Source organism: Dunckerocampus dactyliophorus, chromosome 10, assembly GCF_027744805.1.
Source record: "Dunckerocampus dactyliophorus isolate RoL2022-P2 chromosome 10, RoL_Ddac_1.1, whole genome shotgun sequence".
NCBI classification, from domain to species: domain Eukaryota; kingdom Metazoa; phylum Chordata; class Actinopteri; order Syngnathiformes; family Syngnathidae; genus Dunckerocampus; species Dunckerocampus dactyliophorus.
In genome coordinates, this window is record NC_072828.1 from 10,317,604 (window position 1) to 10,336,325 (window position 18,722).

The window sequence follows — 18,722 nt, forward strand, 5'->3', positions numbered from 1 at the left end:
ATTTGGGTCTGTTTCAATTGATTTTTTGTTAATTCGTGTTAATTTTTATACCGAAACAAATTAAATGTAGTGAATGAAGATACATGTGTGTGTATGCGTGTGTGATTTTTTTTTGGGGGGGGGGGGGGGGGGGGAAGCAAGATGGCCGACCAATGGCTTCATGCGGTCAGCAGGGACGCCCAAGTCCAGTAGTATAGAGTTCAGTGGGTTACACCCACTGATCTGTACTAATAAGTCTGGATAGCTCATACGTCGCACGCCGCCGTGCAAGCCGCTGAAGCCACAGAGACGCCATTTTACCACTCACATCTCGACTACATTCGCACAGTGTACAAAGCAGACGAAGAGGCTCGCAGAACATTTATATTTTAAATTAAAAAGCGGGGAGATTCTCCCATTCCTTCAAGTAACGCAACCTTCGTCCCTTAAAAACGATTTGATACGTTATTCTCTATCTTTTGGCTTTATTAAATATACTTTTTCCCCTTCCAATTCTCATTGCCTTTGGGACAAAATTCTACTCTGCACCCTGGCTCAGCACTCCCCTATAGCAATGCATAGTTTTACTCCTCTAGAAAGAGATTTTCATTTTAACTGCATATCCCATCCCTTTTTTTTTTATCCCATTCCACTAAAATCCATGGTCATGATTCTTTACTTTTTTCCCTTACTTTCATACAATTCACTATGCTCTCGTCTGTACAAAATATGAATCATCAAAGAGAGTGACTTTGGACAAGTTTTAAAATCATTTAACATTTTGCTGATTTTTTTTCAGATTTTTTGTTTGTGTTATGAAATAGAAATAACTTCTTTTCTGATATACAAGTATATTTTAACAAAAAACAACAGGAATAATATGTAATAATATATAAACATTGTCTCCATATGGGGGTTCATTTGAAATTCGGGTAAACCAAAAAAAAAACCACAAAAAAAGCATATTTTTTTATATTTGCAAGCAACCCCGCAAATTATTTTGTAGTCTAGTCGCGGTTGTTTGTTTACATATCCCCCATGGCCCCCTATGTAAAGCCGTTATGACTCAGGTATGGTATGATATCGACAGAATTTGTAAAAATTATCATACCTGAGTCCTTATGACTAAGCTCAAGCACACCTGTTGTGCGAGGTTAGTCTGAAGACTAACCTTGCATTTAGTGTGAGTGGGTAACAAACTAACAACAGACTTAACTCACATAAGTCATTGTCCGAGAAGTTTCTTGCGAGTAGCAATATGGCGGCCGTGTGGCTTCACAAGTCATCGCCAATGAGCTATCCAGATATACCTTGTATTATACAGATCAGTGGTTACACCCCAGTAAGTTGAAAATTGAAAATTGGCATGCTATTGCTAGCTCACGCGCTACCTTCTGGGGACCCCCGTTTTAAATGTTTTACCAAGAGGTTGTAGTTCTCCTAACTTTGATATATGCCAAAGACGGTATTTTGCACTCCATTTCAAACTATTAATAAGGGGAAAAGTATCACTCCCCGTCGGGCACCGCGGATAATTCAGCTAAACTGCCCTAAACCGTTTCCCATTCATTTTCAATGGTAGTGAAAAAACACTATGGATGTTATTGACTTTTGGCTAGGAGTGGCGCTGTGGCGCTCAGTGCGTGTGCAGTTGTGGGCGTGCCGCGCGGTGCGTGGGCGTGCACCTTCAGGTGTATACTGCATAAAAAGCGACAAAAACATTCATTCTGTCCTTCTGAACTTCTGAACTTCAGCATAACAAGCTACCGAGCGACGACAAAAACACGGTAAGAAAATATTTTGTCTTTGCTTTGTGTTCTGTTTAGTCTTTAGCGTGCTTGCACACTATACAGTATAGCCTTCCCATTCATTCTGTAAACAACATAACAAGCAACCGAACGACGACAAAAAGTCACCGAAAATTATGTTGTCCTTTTTGTCTTTGCTTTGTTTGGGTGCTTTTATAATGTTTAGAGTGGTTTAACTTTTGTTTTTACCGCTATTGCACAATAATACAACAAGCTACCGAGCGACGACACGACGACAAAAAATACGCTAAGCTACCGAAATATATTTTGTCCTTTTGTCTTTGTTTTGTTTGGGTGCTTTTATAATGTTTACAGTGGTTTAACTTTTGTTTTTTTTACCGCTATTGCACAATAATAACAACAAGCTATCGAGCGACGACACGACGACAAAAACACGCTTTTGTATTTCTGTTTAGTTCTGATTGTGCTTTCAAATTGTCTGTGGTGGTTTGGGTGCTTTTATAATGTTTTAATAGTGGTTTAGCTTTAGTTTTTTTTTTTACCGCTATTGTTCATTGTACGACCGCACGCACGTACATAGTCTCGAGTGTGGATGAAAATTTATAATCGCACTAATGCAATTTGATACATTTTTATGCTATTACACTATAGCCTTCCCATTCATGAATTACTGTCTCTGTCCTGTGCACTTGTTTTTGTGTGTAAAATCTCACATTGTCATTGCATAGCCTGCACTTGTATTAATGTAGCCTCTGTTTGTTGTTGTATAATAATTGTAATATTTCTGTCACTGTAGAGAAAATGAAGAAGAGCCTGTTTTTCTTAAATAATGCACCACCACTACTTAAATAATTCTTAAATAATGCCCTGCCTCAAAAGGCATTTTAGGACTGCATGTGTGTGTTCTTGTCACGTTCTGTTTTTGTTCTTCATAGTCCAAGTGACTATGAATTAATACAATCTACGAGAGGGTAAGTGCCATTTTAATACATACTTTTGAATGAATGAAATAGTGAGTGAGTGATGTTTTTTGAATGAACGAAATCTATCAGTCGCTAATCGTGCTTCCTCTGCTTTTAGACACACATTGAAGATACATGTACAAGAATACAAGAATGAAGATACAGTCAAACCTGTCTTAGCGGCCACCTGCCTATAGTGGCCACTGAAGAAACCCCCGCATCAAATTTACGCGTTATAGATCACCCCTCTATAGGGTGATAATTTTCATTTCTATCAAATTATGTGGCATCATTTTGTTACTAATACATCACCCACTTATTATCAGGAAAGATTTTTTCCCCCAGTTTAGATCTGATGTGTTTTCGAAGTGTTCCTCTAATTTTTTGAGCAGTGTAGTTGCATCCAGACGGGAATGGGTCACTGTGTGAAAACTATGTAATACACAAGGAATGCCTATGTGTGATACACGGACGGACGCACGTGACACCAAACTATAGTAGAAGAAGAAAGAACGTACACGTGTAAGTACGTCATCTTCCGGTTTCCAAGGCTCATCCGGATTTACGACGAAGTGGAATTACTTGTAGAGTTTCTGATTTTCTCACTCTGGAAGCCATTTTAAAAAGATGTCAGGTCACCCGGGATGCCGTTTCCGTGTGACAGGCAGAAACGATAAAATACTTTGCTGTAGAAGACGGTTCCGTGTGAATACCCCCCTCAAAAGATGTATTGCATTGGCCGGGAATCGAACCCGGGCCTCCCGCGTGGCAGGCGAGAATTCTACCACTGAACCACCAATGCATATGCACATATCTTGGATGTGGTATATTTCTCTCCAGAGGTGTCGCTGCGCGCGCACAGTTGTCCTTTCATTGTTGCCCTGGACTTCGGCGTGGCAACACAGTAAGCTAACGTAATAAAATATTTGGTCTGTTTGGGGTGTTTTTAAATATAAAGGCCTTCACTTCCCTAGCTTCATTAATAACGATGACTTCTGTGATCAACAGCGCAAAACTCTTTATCTTTCCGTATCTTGCTTATTTTTCCGACCTCAATGAAATTTTCAACACTTTCAGCATATGGGAACTATGAACATTTTATCTTATTTGACTAGTTAACATAATTGTTTAATCAATGTAGCACAGACAAATTGTCTTTTGAACATTGACAGGACATGCCCCAGACATGGTAGGACTTGCACATGATCATTGAAAAATCGATAGGTAATCATCCTACCTACCATTTATCGTAATCTGATGTAATGTAATCCTTCCATTTGAACCGGTTGAATTTTAGCTTCACTTTTGTCTACTCGATGAGTGCTATGATTGATGTAAGTCTGCTTTTGAAATTGATATTAGACCGAAAGGGAGATTTTGAACAAACATAATGCAACTAATGTAGTAACTAGTATCCTATGTTAAAAAAAAACAGCCATAAAGCCCCATTTCGGGGCAATCGCCAGTACTCTCGATTGAGACCTGTGCGCGCACACCAACAGGTTTTCAACACCGAGAGTTCGGGGGTTTTAATTTATCCACGAGATTATGTCATTTTTAAACCCAATTTAACAACAGAACATGAAGTGAGTGACTTATAAGTATTGGTTTCATTTAGTGCAGCATTTAGTGCGCGCGTTTGTGAGCCTTCTATCCCGCACGATTTGAAAAACAACAATCGTGTCTCAAGCAGCGTTGCCAGACGTATGATAGTTTCACCCCCTATCAACAGTTCCAAAACCCAAAATGTAAGATAATTTGACCTAATCAATGCATGGCAATTGGCAAACAGGATACACCATTAACTGCGCCTGATATTGGACATTTTTTCACGTGCCTCTTTTCATCCAAGTGGGGGCGCTGTTGTACCAGAGGCATTGTCGCTGTGCAATCCGTCCCGGAAACGCAATCGGTACTACGCATGCGCGAGAGTCAAGTCACTTACTGCATTATTTTTACTATAGCAATTCTCCTATGTCACGTGGTGTGGTAGTTATTTCTTTAATTTATGAACACAAATGGTCAATAACCATTCTTCATATATATAATATATTGGATGGGAAGTGAAGCTTTATTAGTGGTTATTATTTCTACCTCCACCACTTATGACCTCCACCAAGACGGAGCCAAATGAAACGTTACGCAATGCGCACAGCTCAGACGTAAACGTCATATCCGGTTAAGTAAAACGGATGTAAATAAACAGAATAAAACACATAAAATGCAGTTATATCTGATTGTAAACAACCAAAAGCAGAGTGCAGTGACGGATTAATGTAGAGCAGGGGTCACCAACGTTTTTCCTTGTGAGAGCTACTTTTACAAAATGAAAATGGCAAAGAGCTACTCATTTTTGTAACATTTATTTTCAGAGCTTATTTTAAACCCACTATACGCTTGTTTTACCAGAACATTAACAAAATGCTGGTGTCCACAACTCACATTTTGTATTTCAGAATGCATTTCTTTCTACTGTTTCTACTGAAAACCTGAATGAAAAGCAGGCTTGCGGGCACCTCATGTGCCCGCGGGCACCACGTTGGTGACCCCTGATGTAGAGGATTCAGATAGATTTTTTTTTGTCTAAACAGAGAAATGCCCTCCATCCAAACATATCTTCCCAGCAAATGCTATTGTCTGTATTTTTTTCAGTGGCGAAAAAACTGAATTATTCACTTGCACCATGGATACGATGGATAAGAAAAAAGAGATTGATTATGTTGTAATTTTGGAAATTTTAATAATGTTTGTGTGTGTTATTAAGATAGAAATGTGAGAAATAACAACATAATCAATTTTTTTTTCTTATATACATAGTGCAAGTGGACAGTTTATAAGCCCTCTTTTTTGGTTCCATGAATTATATTACCTTTTTTTTCCACCACTGAAAAAATAACACAAAAGCATTTGCTAGGAAGATATGATCGGATGGATGATATTTCCCCCGTTTAGAAAAAAAATGAGAAAGCTGAATCCTTCAGATTAATCCATCATTGCACTCTACTTATGGTTGTTTACATAGAAATATAACTGCATTCTATTTATTTATGTATGTTACATGTCACCGCATATAACCTTTACATCTGCGCTACGTGCATTGCGTAAGTTTTTACAAAGCTCAGTCTTGGTGGATGTCATAAGACAATAGAAACATCCCCATGCTAACGAAGTATTTTCACAAGAGTTCCTTATAAAATAACCTCCCAACATATTACATATATGAAGTATGGTTATTGACCATTTATGTTCATCCATTTAAAAAAATAATAACTACCACGGCAAGTGATGTTGCAGAAGCACTGTCATAAAAATTAGCCAAAGGAGGAAGTGACGTAGTCTTTACGCATATGCGGGACCATTTGCGTTCCGGGTACGTATTGCGCAGTGACACATACATTACAGATAACATGTGACTGTTGAAAAATAGGCCGAGGTCTGAGGCTGCAGCTTCAAAAACACTCAAATCAGTACAGTCGAAGCAGGCCTGTAATCATCTGTCCATTTCTTCACTGTCCTCACTGCAGGCCTAGAAGTTTTTAATTTCTGCTTGTAGGTTGGGATGAGATGGAGCAGACAGTGATCAGACGGTCCTAAAGCTGCACTGGGAACAGAGCGATAAGCATCTTTTAAAACTGTAACGGGGGTCTAATATATTAGTGTCCCTGATGGGAGACTTTATGTGCTGTCTATATTTTGGTAGCTCGTGGGTGAGATTTGCTTAAGTATGATGAGAAGGGAGTCTGGATATTTTACCTCCACGTCTGTTATCTGGTCAACCAGGTGTTTTTAGTACCTGAGATCCACAGGCTTGAGGTGGAATGTAGATGCCTAATAGCACAAACGAGGAGAACTCACATGGAGAGCTGTGTGACGCGGTCCGCTCGTAAAAGTTTAAAGCCCCGGCAGCTGTAGGGAGCTGTCTGGGATGTGTTCACTGAGCCAAGTTTCAGTAAAGCACAAAGTAGCGGATCTACGAAAGTCTGTGTTGATGTTTGATTTAAGGAGAAGCAGCAGTTCATCCATCTTGTTTGCTAGGGAGCGGACATTCGCTAGATGTAATGACGGAAGCGCCATGCTTAATTCCCGCTGCCTCAGCTCGACAAGCGCTCCTGTGCACTTACTCTGTCTACGTCTCCTACCCATCCCATAGAGAGAGCCTCCAACAAGAATCTCCACAAAACTGTCCAGATCAATGAAAAACATTGAAAAAACTCCAGTAGAGGACTGTCCAAAGTTTATATGTTCCTCTCTGGAGGATTTGAGCAGCGAGTACTCACAAAAAACAGAACAAATAGGGAAAGACACCAAATGTACAAGAGAGCTAAACAGCGAGGTGGCCGTCCGTGGCGCCATCTTGGTGATGTAATAACATGTATTAATATTATTTCTATCATTGCAGAGAAAATGAAGAAGACATCAGCTGCAGAGTTGCTACGTGCTTCAGGTTCAGAGAGAAGTTCTTAAATATTCAGTCCTGCCTCAAAGGGCATTTTGGGACCGCATGTTCTGGTCACGTTCTGCTTTTGTTCCTTTTATGTGTGTTCTACCTAAAGTCCAAGTGACTTATGAATTGATACAATCTACGAGAGCGTACGTGTCATTTGAATACGTACTTGCGAATGAATGAAATGGCGAGTGATGTTTGCATATTAACACCAGAAGGTATGTGTTTGCAGTGAGCCACTTGGCTTCTCCTGCTCAAGTGATTGTCTAATTTAATATGGACTGAACATCACACAAAAAAGATCGTTCATATGAAAAAGCCAAACGTTCAAATGAGCAGTAGAAGCGGTGGGAGTCTACTAATGACACTACTAACCACTACTAATGGCACCAGACACGACAATATCTGAATTTATCACTTAAGTAATCATGTTTCTTCTGTTTTTAGACGCACAGTCTGCACCGGACGTTTTGGATGCATCAGGAGATGGTAAAGGCTTTAAGTGATGTTTGTCCGTTTTAATCTAAACTGTGCAGAATTGAATGTGAAATGCACCCACACTTCTTTACTCTTTTCCAGCTGTGCTGCCTCCGAGGGTGCCATTGCCTTGTCCACCGGAGCTGACCTTTCTGCTGCCAGAGGTGGCTAAGCCCAAAGAGGCCCCAGAGCCTGCTCAAGGTACGTTAGCTATCTTTCCACGTTACCGCAGCTGATATAAATCAACACACTTTACTTTATAATTGTCATTTTGTGTCATTATAGAGACCAGTAGTGCTGCAGCCTCCACTCTAGCTGCATCAGAGCCACAACCTGAACAGGGACCTCACAGTAAGCAACACTTATCTGTAGATTGCATTACGTTTTGAGGTTTGTGCTAAAATTGACTTATATATGTCTTCACTTTTCCAACCAGGCCAACCCACAGCTGCCATCAACATGCTTCATCCTCCTCCTCTTCCTTCTCCTCCTCCTCCACAACTTCTGCCCTACGACCAGGAGGTCGGTCACTGGAACTGCACCCCTCAGCAGAGACAGTGGATGAAGCTCGAGCTGGAGTCCATGGGTCTGTGGCCAGGCTCCCGCCCTGTGAGCAGCCCCATGACTACCTTCTCCCTGTGGCGCTTACCTCCCCAGCCTGAGCTGATCAGCAGTGAGAGCGATCTGCCGTCCCCCAAGTGTTTTCACCTTCATCCCTTTTTCATCTGGAAGCCGGAGAATGACTACTTGATGGGGCGGCTGAAAAGCAACTACACCCTGCCGTGCACGGGTGACTGTGCTCAACCCCGTGTTGCCTCTGCTGGAGTCGGGAGACCACGAGTGATTGTGGGCCTCACTGGTCAGTACTACCTGCTGTCATCCAGGCTGTGCTGTAAGAGCTGCCGTAGGAAGTGGTATGCTGACAACCCACTCTGGCTGGAAAAGCTTCCCCAGAGGTTTACCAATCTGTTGCCAGCATTACTGACCTACAAGAAGGCCATTTGTAAGTCAGTCCTGGATGAGCTGAGGCGGACTGGAAAATCCCCCACGGACATGGCCAATCAGATCACAGAGATGTTGCATCTCAAATATGAGCGTGCCAACCTGGCCTATCTCCTCTGTTGCCAGAATGTGATGGACGATAAGGCAGGAACTTGCGGCAAAAAGACCAACAGAAAACCGGAGCCATTTGGGGGCTACAGTGATGCTGATGGCTGGAACGGGGTCTCTGTGTCAGCCCAGTACCTCACTGACTGCCTGCTGCGTGAGTTCCAGCACCAGAGAGACACTATTCAGAAGCTGTTGCAGGGTACCTTTGGACAGGCTCTCCGCTCAGATCACAGCCACAAAGTGGCCAAGAATGTCACCTTTTCTTCCGGCGCCATGTCATCGTATGCTGTGATGAATGAGAACTGGATGATCTTATCCTGGGTCATGGTGCAGTCTGTGACTGAGAAAACCCTGCGGCCGATGTATGAGGGCCTCTCAAACCGCTACAGCAGGGCTGGCATTGAGAAAGCCCAGTATCAGTGGGTAGACAGGTGAGGCTTCATCATTTTATATACGTTTTATGTTTGTTATGTGTAATTATACTCAACAAAAAGAGAAACACAACACTTTTGCCTCCATTTTTCATGAACTTAACTCAAACGACTGTACACAAAAGGCCACACAAAACTGTCTCAATCTGTGTTAGTGAGCGTTTATCATGATTAGACTGCATGACTATTGCACCGTGGCCACAATAAAAGGCCACTCCAAATTGTGCAGTTAAACTGTATTGGGGGATGTCTGCGGAGGGGTCTAAAAACCAGTCTGTCTGATGTGAGCTTCAGTTGGCCACAATAAAAGGCCTCTCCAAAATGTGCTGCGACTCATGCTGTGCAGCATGAGGTGATGCTCATGGATCTCATCACATAATCTCTGCGCAGTCAAAATTCCATCGATAAGATGCACCTGTGTTCATTGTCCATAGCGTACGCCTGCCCATACCATACCGTAACCCCACCACCACAATGGGCCAGTCCATCCGCAACACAGGTGTTGCAGGATCCCAGCATACTCATTGGACATGTCACCCATTGAGCATGTTTGGGATGCTCTGGCTCAGCATCAGGGGCGGACCTACCATTAAGGCAAAGTAGGCAATCACCTTAGGCAAACAGCCTCTTTCTCTCTGAAACACACACACACACCTGTTGTGATGATGTCTGAGTTGTTTTTGTTCAAAAAGAAATATCTGGCATTTTGACATACACTGGTTTTATATCTGAAACTTTATTGTCTTATTCTGTTGATGCGGTATTCATTTAGTGCAAGGTTGTATATTGATAGGGGCCTTTAAGGCTGCCTTTCCTGCTTTTTTGTGTTAAAAGAACACATGAGGAGGGCCCCAGGCTATGTTCGCCTTAGACCCCCAAATAATCCACCAGTGCTCAGTATATATGGTATTTGATGCAAATGGCGGTCACATCAGACACAGACTGGTTTTTGGGCTGTTATTGTGGGCACCTGTGCAATAGTCATGCTGTCTCCTCAGTATCTTGCTATGCCACCCCTGTGAGGGGAGATTTAGAACAACATTTGAGATACAGAGGCTCGACATCTTTTGAGTTCGGTTCATTAAAAAATGGGAGCAAAACCAAAAGTGTTGTGTTTATGTATTTGTCATTTATGCATTATTTGTCTTGTTTCTTAGGGATTGCTGTGCACCATTCAGAGTGGCAGAGTCTCTGGCGGGGGAGCATCTGAACTGGGATGCGTGGCGAACAACAGACAGGATTGTTGCTGAGGTCACGTCTGGGAACTTGTTAAATAACTGCGCATCCAGAACATACTACAACACCAGCATCACCGTCAAGCTGGACTTGTTTGGCTGTATGGGACGATTTCTCCGTGAATGTGCCTCGGAACATCACCCTCTGTACAGCTCCTTTGCCCAGTTCCTGTCAGCTGCCTTCTCTGTGGTGGACCAGGAAGACCTGCAGAGGCTCCAGGATGCTTATGTCTTCTGTGGCATCCAGCCCGCGAATCCCACCAAGCAACACATTCGGGAGCACTGCAGAGTGAAGATTCCTCAGCCGGGGGAGCTTATTCAGAGAGTGGAGGGGGTGTTGCAGCACTTTTACCTGACCACAGACCCAAACGGCCTGCCTCTGTTTAAGCCCTCAATGCTGAAGACATGGAGGATCCAGCGCGTCCACATCCTGCGCGGCTGCCTCAGTGATCCAGAGGTGGAGGGGGCCATACTGTACCGCCATGGAGGAACACTCCAACTTAACCATGTGCCAGGTGAGCGTGCGACAGTCCCCGTCTGGATCCCCATCAGAGGCACGTCTCAGAAGGAGGGCTTCCACTTCCACCAGGCTCAGTGGGTGACCGGCACGCAGGTGTCCCCAGAGCTGTTCCAGGCCCAGAGCATGACAGGAGTGTGTCGCTGGAACTATCAGCGTCTGCTGGACCTGAAGCAGCCAGGGGTTTGTCTTCCACGTGTTTTTGACCCTGCATTGATGCACACCTTGAATGTTGTGTCCAAACGGGTCTTGGGAGAAGAGAAGTACCCTGGTCTTTATCTGGCAGCTGAAGACACTGGGGAGAGGTTTGGACTGGAGTACAGGGAGCCAGACTGTCGTCCAGTCCCCTTAGACTGGGACAAACATAAAAGCAAGAAGGACCCTGACTGTACCACCTTAGTGTGTAGCGTTCCTTCTGCATGCACCCTGTCTGATGAAGGATCAGAGCCAGTCCAGCCGTCTGCCACACCTCCCACCAGGCTCTTCAAGTTCTCTGTTCACCCTCCCCTCTTTCACACTACTACTCCAGATACTATTACTACTACTACTACTACTACTACTGCGGCCCCTGTTCCAGCTGCTGACTGTGACAGTGCTTCAGGCTCTGTATTTCCTGTGTCTGAGCCTCAGCCAAAGTCAGGTAAAAACTTCATACCTTTTCTCGTAATAGTTTTATTTTGTTTGAACCAAATAACCGTGATATGTTTAATTTTATATTTGCCTAGACTCTACACCTCTATTGCTAATGGATCCACCGCCACCTGCTCAGACCCTGACCACAGCCATCCTGGAGAAAGAGCAGCAGCACCAGCAACCAACCCCTCTGTCAAAGAAACCCCACACAAAGAAGTGTCTGTACTGTGGCCAGCCCAAATCCAAATATAAAGGTGATGGGAGATCCATCCATGAGTTCTACCAACAGGGCCCTGTCAGATACTTTTATTGCTCCACAAAGGTTTTCGAGACATACAGAGCAGAAGGTCTGACATGCTCCAAGATGCCCTTGAAGGATTTTGTGAAAACAGACTTCTTCCAGAGGGAGCTGGATGCCACGAAAAAGAGGGTGGAGGAAAAACAGCAAAAGAAGAGGAAGAGGGAGGAATTTACAACACCTCGACGGAAGTGCAGGTTCTGCAAAATGGAACTCAGGCAGGGCCCGAACAGCCCCCACATCCACACAGGCTTTCCCGGGCTGCCAGGGAAGTACATCTACTGCCCTGCCAAGGTGTTCTCCATCTACAGACAGCAGGGGATGGAAAAAGAGATGAGCTGGAGGGAGTTCCAGGACTCTCCTTTCTATGAAAAGGAGAAACAACGGTGGGGAAGTTCATGAAAAATGTATTATTCAAAACTGTTAAATTGTATTAATATTGTATTAACAGTCATATTGTACCCTTGAGTGCCTTTAGCTGTAAATGACCAGGCAAATAAATATTCTTTATTACATTGATTGTTTATTCCATGCATCGATATTGACAATCTTCATTTAATATTTGGGGTGATATAGTGATGAAATTGAGAAAAAATAAGGATTATGGAAAAGATTCCACCTGTTCCAGAGCAATCATTAGTGGATTTCACTCCAGAGGTGCGGTAGAAGCCTGTCTACCCACTGTAGTTTTTCATTCAATAAAGCAAATCCAGACACCTAAAAAATATATTTTTTAAATGTTTCATTTTGCAGTTTTACATGCAGAAAACGATGTGCAATAATTATAGATGAGGAATGGAAGGAACTTAATGTTGATGCAGACTTCCCGTACATCCTGGCGAGATCAAATTCACTAGTGTTTGTCACCTTATCAAAGTGCTGGTACTTGCAGTTTTCTTTGGCCCCATGGCAGGTTATGGAAACCTGCCAAAAAAAAATGCAAACTGTACAGTAAGTCAGCAACATGGAGGGTGCTTTGCTTGGGCACTTGATTTCATGTTAACGATACAGTTCTGGGCAAATGGACTAGTTAAGTGCAATATTGCACGAACATTTTAAATGAAAACCAGGGCGTATGAAAAGAGGTTTGACTTACAGATGTCAGCGACTAAACTTGTAGAATGACAGCCCAACAATCCAAGTGTTAAAAACATTTTCTTTTATTTTACACATTTACAAGTAAATGAATAAATACCTCCAGTCACAGCAGCACCTTTCCATGTTTTTCTTTGTGGTTGTTCAGGAACAGGTATAATCTTTATTTCAAAAGAGATCAACTCACTTTTTGAACACAACACCGGATCAGCCAGATAGAGAACTGCATCACGCAACAGCATTTAGGTACACAAAAGTGTCACCAGTGTAACTAATTCTAGGTTAAGACCTGTTAAACGTCTTGTAATAAAAATATGATGTCCCATTGTGGAAATGACAAATCCAGTGGTTTGAAGACCTAAAAAAAGCTGTTGTGTTAGTGTGCATATGTAAGTTCTCCAGAAATGTCGCCATTTCTCGCTCGCCGTCTCCCAGGCCTCCCTGGGTGACGCTATGTACGAATCTTCCTCTGGTCTTCAAAAAGCGACCGCACCAAGTAGACCTGGACGCCCGACACCAGCATCATCACGACCACGTTGACCACTGACCAGAAATTGACTCTGTTGTAGCTGCTCTCCTGGAGGTTCCTGTCGCGCGCCTCGAAGGCGCGCAGCACCGTCTGGATCTGTATGCTCTTGCCCAGGCGGGCCTTCACACTGTTGATGGTGTCCTGGAGGGGGAGGAACCAAAGAAGATGACATGAATAAAAGGTAAACAACCCTTTTTGAACATATGACTCCAATTTCCACTTAGACAATGTCGAAGTTTTGGACATACAATGGTCATCATTTTTATCAATGAGTCTTTCTGAGTACCAAGAACAATATTAGCTATAAAAATGTGATGACAGTAGATCCGAACTATTTGTGGCACTTACGTAGCCCCGCAAATGGCAAAAAATGCTAAAACGTGAACGAGATACATTAAACCCTGTAATATATCTCTCTAAACACATTTTATATTCAGTTTTACATATTAAGAAACAATTACAGGCATACAGTATACGCTATTGGACTTACTAAATGTGCAGTTACAACATCACGTCTTCTTAAGCATCTTTCTGCTGGCTCATAGCTGCAGCGTTCTTTTTTCCCCTGAAGATAGCGCCATCCACGCACTCTCTAAGCTACTCGGTCCAATCAGGGTTTATGCTGGCGATTCCAATGCTGATTATTCATCAGTGAGATCGGCCGATACCGATCACATTTATTACATGTAAATTGTTCAATATATTTATGATGAGTGGTATTGGCAAGGAGCGCCATCACGGGGGGAAAGTTAGGACAATTCCCCGCAAAATAGGTAATTATTAAAAATGGGGCCCAGGATTCCTGGCTGCATCCCTGCTACTGACTATATGATCTGGGAAAAGGAACCATGAAATCACTTTAATTTAGACAAAAACATGTTTGACTAACCATAATATCACTCGTGAAACTTGCAGAGGACGAGGCTCCTTTTTTAAGGAGATTTTGGATGTGAGAGTACATTGTCTGATGGAGCTCTTCCATGCAGCAGGTAGCGGGGCTCCAGGTGAGAGAGCAGTCGGTGAACCCGGTGTCTTCCACCGCTAAGAGAGGCTGGTCATCTAGTCCGATGAATTCAATTGTTTTTCGGGATATTTGCTTTAGACTGCTGAGTGTCGCGCACATATGGGCGAGTGTTGACATTAGCCGCCGTCTGACAGTTGCTGCACCGCGAGCCTTGAAAACTAACCGTGCTAGCACGACAAGATCATTTATTGTGGCATGTGTTGCAGGATGCAAACTTGACATCATTTTCATAAATGCCATTCTAAGTTCCACACGGCACATGTGCACATTGTAAAGGAAAGGGGGATGGGTGGGGACACTGGGCAAGACATTAGAGCAGGACGCTAAACTGCACACAGGGATCTCTGCAAGCCGCAATAATACAAGCCACAGGTGATCGTTTTTTTGTGATCGAGGCATTGATCCACATGTGTTGATCACAAGGTGAAGAGCTACTGTTTATGTATTATTATTTTTATTATACAGAAGATTAGCATATCCCATGTAACTCGTGAAAATGTCAAATAAAATATAAAGATGGCAATAATACTAACAGTTATTATTCAATCTGCGACTGACTGGGGACCAGTCCAGGAAGACAGCTGGGATAGGCTCCAGCGTACACACGACCCTAGTGTGGACAAGCAGTAGAGAAAATGAATGGATAGATTCTTATTGTCATTTTAATACTACATTTTTATAACCAATAATATTTGACTGCAAGCCTGGAATTATAACTGTTTATTCATAATTTATCCTTTAAAAAAATTACCTCCACATTGCAACTGCATTATTATACTTGATTATAATTATTATTATTATTTATTACATCATTTTATGTGGCCTTGAATATAACAATATAGCAATAATAATGATTATTACTGTCTGGTCAGTGTATCATGTTATTACAACAGATAAAACCACAGCACCAAGTGTGTTGTGAGTTTGTGCGATCAGGACAGCCTACTTCAAGTAGATTAGGCAGCAGCTGCGTGGGGAAGCTTTTGGAGCTGCAGTCAACACACTTTGCAACACAGACGTTAAACCACGTTGAGTTGGGACGGTGTTGTAAACAAAAGTCATCTGGAAGATGCATTTCCTGCTCGTTCCTGTTTATCAAAGCGACGCCGGCCTGCCCTTAGACACACAATTCCAGGGGTGGAGTTCTTCAACTTCTGTGTTGCAAGCTGGAACAATTGTGTTGGCCTATTTTGAGTTAATAGGCGAGAGTTCATAGCACGTTATGCACTCACTGCATGCTTGGGTCGCTTCGCCCCTAATGAGGCAAACACTAGATGGACAAAGTCTATGACACACACACCGCTTGTATCAGACGTTTGGACACGTTTTGCTCGCTTGCCAACTCACCATGATGTCCTCCAGCTTCATGTCCAACATGTCCGTCCCGTGCACATACTCTTTCCAGTCATCAGGCTCCTCATCGGCGTCCATGTTGTCCAGGATGAGCTCGAAGAAGATGAGCTTCTCCGAGACGGTGCTAAACGTGTTATCGAAGCAGAACATGTAGTCCCCCTCCTCGGTCTCAATGCTGGACGAGACGGGGAGTTTTACAGGTGATGTTTTGGTGCCATCCGTGTTTGAGTGTTTGACTTACGTGTGCATCCCATCTGACTTATGGTGGTCGCTGTATAGTATCTGCCCAGAGGGAGAGGAGATGTGGAAATCGATGTCGAGGCCTGCACCGTCCAATACCTGTGAATGACGTGCACATGTTCAGTTCTGCTCGTTTTAAGAAATAAATTAGTTAAATATAGTGACTATTATCATGGTCAACAAATTGAAAATTTGAATTAAGAAGATTCAAATAAAAAAGTACCGTACTGGCGATGCTGTTCCTGTATCTACTTGATATTGAATCGATACCGAAATTTGCAGCACCGCTAAAATAGAGGATTACAACAATAATAATAAGTGGAATGAGAAGTGTGACATTCTAAACAAAATTCCAAAAAGGTGAAAATGAAGATATTTAACCCCCTTTCGTTGCATTCATATTAACATTAACAAGACAAATGAAGAGGAATCACATATAAGCATCGCCAACATGCTTCACAAATATTGATCTTAGCCTAACTTTAATTTACTCTGCTTCATTTTTAAATTCCCAAGCACTGTTTGCAGCGTTTATGACCTGATATTCTACTTCCAAGGAGGCGTCTTTCTTCATAGTTTGATAGAAACATTCCTTGCGACCAGCGGGCAGAGTGAATGTGAAGTCGCTATCCAGAGACTGGGAGAAGGCGGCCAGCGCCAAAAACCTCTCGCAAACTACAACAAACAATACGGTGATAACGCAAAAAAACGTCCGGACGGCCTCCATAGTCGCGTCCGTGACTATTAAGAGACACAACAACAACACAAAAGAGCGTTACAGTTGCCAGCCACTGTAGCGACGAGTAAAGTAAGCTAGTAAAGACGAATAACGCGTGAAGAGAAAGCTAGTAGTGACGGTTGCCCAAAAACTTCACTCCAGTTGAACACTCTGCAAACCTCAGGACCCCGCCTGATTTAAAATGTGCATTTGGCTTTTATAAAAATACAAATAAATACTGTTATAAATCTTGATTTCGATTCAAATGTTCGTCGGACTTCATTCTGGGAAATGTCTGTAAAACTACTTACGCAACAAATTTACACATTTTACACCGTTCATATGTAATATCAGAAAGTAGTACTTGTAAAACCAAAATATGTATTTGGATGTGACATTTCTCGACGCAAACTATAAAAACATTCCAAATGAAAAAAAGCAGAAAGAGGACATCTCCTGTCAGTCAATTTGCCATGCATACAGTACAGGCAATGTTTTCAACGAAGTGCATTTTGAGAAATGTGTCGTTTTCAACAGTACGAGTAGTACAAAATAATTCTACAGTAATATTGAGTAATATTATTTTTATCAGAAAATATTTGTATACAACTTTATTTGGATTAAAAATTGTTTGCGTAAAAATAAGTAATTTTGACATTTTCTAAACATCAGGCAATTTTTAGGACACACCTTCGACGTGCATTGTGGGAAATGTGGTTTTTAAACTGTACCGGGAGAACAGCATCACAGAGGTACTCTAATTCCCAGATAATTATACTAATTACACTAATTCCCACGCGTCAATAAAATATTACTGGTTAAAGCAAGCATATAAAAAAGACGTTTCGTTTGGATATAATAAAACTAATTACAATTTAAACTATATCATGAAGTTATTGTTGCCCACCCATAAATACAGTCCTGATAAAAATCTTAAGACCAATTGAAAAATTCCTAGAATTTCCATTGTGCACATTTGGATCTTAATGAGGTTTTAAGTAGAGCTACAATATACAAAAACAAGAAGGGGGAGTGAGAAAAAGTAATTTATTGAAAATAACAATTAAACTGAAATAGGCTGTTTATCAGCTGATCAAAAGTTTAAGACCACAGGTTATAAAAGCCAAAATCTGCTCAAAATGTTCATTTTCTGTCAGGCATTCACACTTTCATGACCTCCTGATGGCGAAAGCTAAGAATCTTTCTCTTTTTCAACGTGGTCGGATTGTCGAGCTGCATAAGCAAGGCCTTGCGCAGCGTGCCATTGCTGCTGAGGTTGGGTGCAATAAATCAGTCATTATACATTTTTTGAAAGATTCTGAGCGTTATGGAACCAAAAAGTGAAGCGGTAGACCTAAAAAATCACACCTGCGCTGAGCCGGAGGATCGGATTGGCTGTCCATCAAGACAGGGGGCGGTCTTCGACCCAAATTAAGGCCCTTACTGGTGCCGACTGCAGTGCACTGTGCACTGTGACTTCGCACTTACCAAAAATGACCAACACAATATTCATCCACGTCCTCTTGTTCTTCTCTCCTTTCAAATTGTTTTTTCATTACTGTATTATTAAATTGTGAATCACAACCATTCCATTCCCTTCTTCGATTGTAGCCAGTATGGTGATGGGGTAGTTCGGCTCCATCAATGCACGCACTGCACTCGCGTTGGGACGTGTTATGTGCAACATCCGGGTACACGCATTGCATTTGGCTGTACTTCTTAACGAGGACTCACACTCAAAGAAGTCTTTAAGTGTGGAAGTGCGCGAATTGAAACTGGTGGCAATGAGAAAGGCAAGCTACTGTATTGCACACAATACGTTTAAACAAACGTGCCAACCACATTCATAAGTGTAACATCTGCGTTTACTTATTTCTCTGTTACATCATTAAGTTGTTATCAAAAGAG

The 18,722-nt window shown here is 42.3% G+C and overlaps 3 protein-coding genes and 1 non-coding gene across 12 annotated transcripts in view; 2 read left to right on the forward strand and 2 right to left on the reverse strand.

Moving 5' to 3' along the window:
* dnm3a (dynamin 3a) overlaps positions 1-4,799 on the forward strand; it is a 30,180-nt gene extending 25,381 nt beyond the window's left edge. For all 4 annotated transcript variants that reach the window (XM_054790869.1, XM_054790873.1, XM_054790870.1 and 1 more), the window contains one exon: positions 1,734-4,799. The gene's annotated coding sequence lies outside the window, so the exon portion shown is untranslated. The remainder of the gene's footprint in view (positions 1-1,733) is intronic.
* On the forward strand, positions 2,683-12,368 carry LOC129189298 (uncharacterized). Of its 3 annotated transcripts, none has more exons than XM_054790868.1 (8): positions 2,683-2,719; positions 7,110-7,154; positions 7,602-7,643; positions 7,734-7,832; positions 7,917-7,982; positions 8,068-9,172; positions 10,330-11,564; positions 11,650-12,368. In XM_054790868.1, the coding sequence occupies exons 2-8, from the start codon at positions 7,115-7,117 to the stop codon at positions 12,255-12,257; spliced, it is 3,195 nt and encodes a 1,064-aa protein (XP_054646843.1). In that variant the 5' UTR covers positions 2,683-2,719; positions 7,110-7,114; the 3' UTR covers positions 12,258-12,368. The 3 variants fall into 3 exon arrangements, with proteins under 3 accessions (XP_054646843.1, XP_054646842.1, XP_054646841.1); XM_054790867.1 differs by lacking the exon at positions 2,683-2,719 and adding an exon at positions 2,830-2,965; XM_054790866.1 differs by lacking the exon at positions 2,683-2,719 and having other exon boundaries at positions 4,945-7,154.
* trnag-gcc (transfer RNA glycine (anticodon GCC)) lies at positions 3,442-3,512 on the reverse strand. Its single transcript has one exon. It is a non-coding gene; the product is annotated as a tRNA-Gly (tRNA).
* On the reverse strand, positions 12,181-16,980 carry tmed5 (transmembrane p24 trafficking protein 5). 4 transcript variants are annotated; one of them, XM_054790884.1, is made up of 5 exons: positions 16,635-16,980; positions 16,325-16,383; positions 16,098-16,195; positions 15,851-15,980; positions 12,181-13,620 (listed from the first exon to the last, which is right to left on the reverse strand). In XM_054790884.1, exons 1-5 carry the CDS (start codon positions 16,684-16,686, stop codon positions 13,402-13,404), a joined length of 558 nt encoding a protein of 185 aa, XP_054646859.1. In that variant the 5' UTR covers positions 16,687-16,980; the 3' UTR covers positions 12,181-13,401. The 4 variants fall into 4 exon arrangements, with proteins under 4 accessions (XP_054646859.1, XP_054646858.1, XP_054646857.1 ...); XM_054790883.1 differs by having other exon boundaries at positions 15,851-16,031; XM_054790882.1 differs by lacking the exon at positions 16,325-16,383.
* Positions 16,981-18,722: the final 1,742 nt, after the last annotated feature.